This window comes from Sprattus sprattus (genome assembly GCF_963457725.1).
Source record: "Sprattus sprattus genome assembly, chromosome: 10".
NCBI lineage: Eukaryota > Metazoa > Chordata > Actinopteri > Clupeiformes > Clupeidae > Sprattus > Sprattus sprattus.
This window is the reverse complement of record NC_137908.1, coordinates 6,407,948-6,412,947: the sequence shown is the minus strand read 5'-3', so window position 1 is coordinate 6,412,947 and position 5,000 is coordinate 6,407,948. Positions and strand designations below refer to the sequence as shown.

The 5,000-nt window shown below is 47.0% G+C and overlaps 1 protein-coding gene across 2 annotated transcripts in view; it reads left to right on the top strand.

Annotated features, from left to right (window-relative positions):
• Positions 1-5,000, top strand: part of st7l (suppression of tumorigenicity 7 like) — a gene marked incomplete at its 5' end in the record, with an annotated part of 26,682 nt that overhangs the window by 11,300 nt on the left and 10,382 nt on the right. For both annotated transcript variants that reach the window (XM_080846653.1, XM_080846654.1), the window contains one exon: positions 3,266-3,416. In XM_080846653.1, coding sequence (XP_080702779.1) covers positions 3,266-3,416 — 151 coding nt within the window. The remainder of the gene's footprint in view (positions 1-3,265; positions 3,417-5,000) is intronic.

Here is a 5,000-nt window from a genome sequence, read left to right as displayed (position 1 = left end):
GAGGGGATAGACATGGACATTTGCATGGACTAGGTGAACCTAGCCAAACCATAGGGATCATGGGGATCCAGGGACACTGTCCCAACTCCTTTTCACACATTGTCTCACTCCTACGGCTGCAGCAGCCCGCTTACGTCTTCAGTGGGGGGCAGAAAAGTGTCCCCCCTGGCAGATGTCTCCGCTATTTTAGAGCGGTGTTTCCACCCGTTGTGCTAAAAACCGCTATCGGAAATGATGATGTGAGGAAGAAGCAGGTACATTAGCGTGGATCCCAGGCTCTTAACAAACGACCCCATTTCCTCCCCCCCTGTCTGACGTCCAGACTCGGCTCCCTGCACACCGCCTCTGTACAGGGGAAGGAAGTGCCCTGTGTCCTTGTCTCACAACCTCACCCCTCCAGCCTTCAGCCCTGAACCCCTTGGTATTCCCAGGGTTTTTTCCTGAACGGGGGTGGGGGGATCTAGTGGTATGGAATGGGCAAACCTGAGGATTGTGAAAAAGAGTCTGAATGAGTCAATTTTGTTAATTTGTATATATGAAGTGTTAAAGATGTGGCTTGAATGAACATGTCTGTGCCAGTTTCGTCAGGGTTTGTGTTTTTAAGGGGGGGACACTTGTACCCCATGGCTTTTTCTGAAGAATCTTGGGTAGGAAAGGGAAAAAAAAAAGTCAAAAGTACTCAGAAAGTTTACCCATTTCTTTTGTTTGTATTGTTTGTTATTTTTCTTTTCTTTATGTAGAGAAAAGCAGTGTTAAAGACGTGGCTTAAATGAACGTGTCTGTGCCAGTCTGACCAGCATGTGTGGCACCTGTACCCTCCAGTCTCATCGGTCACCATGATAGCTCTGGTAGTTGTAGCAAACACACACACACACACACACACTCTCTCTCTCACACACACACACACAGACACACACAAACACACACAAACACACACACAAACACAGTTAAAGGCTGAACATAAAAGCCAGATGGAGGGCTTAGGAGCGCTGCTTGGGCTTACGAGTGTCCCCCAAGATAAAAGGGGACATGGCTGCGTGAAACACGACCCACCCATCAAAGGGGTGTCCGGGGGGAGGGAAGGTTGGGGTACAGGAGTGGCGAGGTGCGAGTCTCTCATGCCAGGGGATGCCAGTGGGGACAGCTGCCAGTCAGATACCAGCAGTAATCACCAGCTCATCCACACAGGCATACACACATGTACACACATGCATACACACACACACACACACACACACACACATGCATACACACACACATGTACATACATGCATACAAACACACACACACACACTCACTCATACATACACATATATACCCACACATATACACATACATACAGACTCATACACACAGGCATACACACATGCATACACACGCGCACACACACGCATTCATACATATATACACACACATTAACACACATGCATACACACTCATACACACATGCATACACGCGCACACACACACATTCATACTTATACACACACACACACACACACACATTTACCCACATGCTTACACAAATGCATACACGCGCACACACACACATTCAAACATACATACACACACATTTACACACATGCATACACACATGTACACACACGCACACACACGCACACATTCATAGTACACATTCATACACAGGCATACACACATGTACACACCGACACACACACATTTATACATATACACACACACACATGTACACACACATACATACACATTCATACACACATGCATACACGCACACACATGTACACACACATACATACACATTCATACACACATGCATACACGCACACACATATTCATACATATACATATATACACACACACACACACACATATAGAGTGAAGCAAAACAAAGACAAGAAGAGATATAATGTAAAGTAAGAAAGTAAAACCCATTAGGGGAAACGGGGAGCACAGTGTGAGACGATGGATGAGGACGAGGGAAGGGTGATTAGAGCACAGCGCATGGAGAGGAGAGGAGAGGAGAGGAGTGTCTGACACAAAGAGAGAGAGAGACAGAGAGATGAAGAAAAAGAGTGATACAGAAATAGAGAGGGAAAGAGAGACAGAGCAAGATAGAAAGAAAATTGGAGAGATAGTGATCCCCGTGGGGCATGTGTCCCCCCCCCCCACCACCACCACCACCCCTTCAGCAGGCCCCCAGGGTCATCCCTGACTGGGCCTCTGGGCCCTGAGCCCCTGACTGTGGGGGGGATTAGCCAGGATTAGCTGCGGGGTAACCTTCCAAACGCGCCCGTCTGAAGCCTTCCCCACACACCCCGCTCCATGCATGCACACACACACTCACACACTCACACACACACACACACACACACACACACACACACACACACACACACACACTCACACACATACACACTCACACACAAACACACACACACACACACACACACACACACACACATACACATACACACACACTCACTCACACACACACCCCGTTCCATGCATACACACACACCAAAAATCACACACACACACACACACACACACAGAACGCTGGCCGCCTTGTCTCGCCCAGGGCCGCCCGGGATTCCTCTGCTCTGGTTCCTCAAACCAGATTAAACACACACATTGTGTGTGTGTGTGTGTGTGTGTGTGTGTGTGTGTGTGTGTGTGTGTGTGTGTGTGTGTGTGTGTGTGTTATCCTTCAGGCCAGGACAGCCAAGTTGACCCCGACCCCAACCCTGACCGTGGCCTCCCTTTGAAAGGGCTGTTTGACGTAACTGTGGCTTTTTTTCTCTCTCCTCTTTCTTACCTCTCTTCCTCCCCACCCCTCCTCTTTCCCCATGACTCTCTCTCTCTCTTTCTCATCCACTTTCCTCCCTTTGACCCATTCTCTGACTCCCTCAATCTCCCTTTCCCCCCTCCCTCTCTCTCTCACTCCATCTATAACCTCCATCCTGCCTCCTCTTTGCCCTCTTCCGGTACCTCTCATCCCCTTTTTTCTCATCACTCTCTCTTTCCTCTCCTCTCACTGCCGCTCCTCCTTTCTCTTATTCTTCTCTCCTTCCTCCCAATATGGCTCTCCTCTTCTCCCTCCATACCCCCTGTCTCTCTACTCTTTCCTTCCTGTCTCTGTCTTTCTCCTCTCTCTCCTACTCCCCCCCTCTCTCTCTCTCCTACTCCCCCCTCTCCCTCCCTCTCTCTCTCTCTGTCCCACTCTCTCTTCTCCCCCCTCCCTCTCCCCCCCCTCCTTCCGTCTCTCTCTCCCTCTCTCCCTCTGTAGTATTTATTAGAGATGAAGAGTCTGATCCTGCCTCCAGAGCACATCCTGAAGCGGGGGGACAGTGAGGCGGTGGCCTACGCCTTCTTCCACCTGCAGCACTGGAAGCGGGCAGAGGGAGCCTTAAACCTGCTGCACTGCACCTGGGAGGGAAGTACGTACCAGGCCTCCGCCTCATCCATCCTCAGCCTATCACAGGGACAGCTCACCGCTAACCACTAACCGCTAACCGCTAACACAGAATAGACAGGGCAGTGTGTAAAGAGATGTTTTAAAGGAGCACAACGGATAAATTGCTAATCGCTAATGAGATGCTAGGGGCCAAAACTAGCGAAACCTCTTGAAATATGCTTACTTTGACACTATAACAAACTAGTTAGTCAACAACTGTCCTAACAGAGTCAAACATCAAGCAAGTGCAACACAAGACAAAGCAAGACGGCAAAACTAGCTACTTACTAGTTAGGCAGACAGTAGAAATCGGGTGGCTTCAGGCAAAACTACAGAACGAAGTTATATGTCTACGGACCCTGGTATGGCAATGGCACGGAGGCGATTCTTCATATTAAAAGTCATTGTAGCGCCCCAATTTTATTGAAGCTGTTATTTTAAGGTTAAACTGCTGATCCTAACCCTTACCCTGAAGTTCAATTACTGCATAATGCTACTTTAAAAAGGGGAGATTCCAGTCTTCGGGGGGTGAAGACGCACAATGGCCAAGAGGAGACCAGAGGCTCTTCTGTTTGAATGGGGAAAGTTTCTCAGCGCCCTGAACTATTTTTTGAAAACAATTTGGTTTCATATCGATTAGTCTTATCCATAGATTAGCAAATTATGACGCCACCTGCTAAGCTCTAAAATGAAAGAATGAGCATTATGAGACACAAGTGACAGTTGGAGGTGTTGTGTCAGATGGAACCCATTTGGGGCTCTACATTCTGTCATGTATTATATGTGCACAACATTATAGCCTACTAAAAATAAATTGTATAATATATTGCATACTGAGACTGTCAGCTCTTTAATTTGATTCTGACATCAACATTAAACATAAGCTTGCCAGCTCTGAAGTATTGCCTAACTTCATATCCATCTGTGGCAGTCCGGGTTTTTTAAGTACAATAACCACAAAGTACAAACATGGGTGGAAATAAGCAGACAGACGCACAAAATCAACATAGTTCAAAATAACCAAATTCACTACTAGCCACAACTCATGAGCTCAACGATTAAAGAATCTGCTCTGCTGTACCACAAGAATAACAGTTGTAATGTTAGGAGAATGTTGCGTGATGTCAGAGAACTCCTAAAGTTAAAGTAGCTAAAGCTAGTTAGCCGTTGCGCTTTCGTCAATGGGAAACTCCTAAGATTGCCATCTCCTCCTTTCAGGTCGTCTCTGGTATGTACCAGGCCTCTGTCTATCACTGCATAGCTTGCAGCTGTCAATCACACAGCTGCAATTCACTGAAAGGATAAGAATTGATCCTAATTAACGGAGACTCAGTCAAGTGAATATGGAATGTCAAGATTCAGGTTTAATCTTACAATGATGATCACCAGAGGAGGGAGAGACAAGACCAGGCTGCACTAAAAGATAGTTTCACCTAGGTTGTTTTCACTAACTAACTGAAGAGAGGTCTCCTGTATTTAACCTATACAACATGTTGGAGTGGGTGGTTACCAGAATGCTAATATTTGAGAATATAAGAGACAGGAGGGCTAGGAACTCTATATTTAA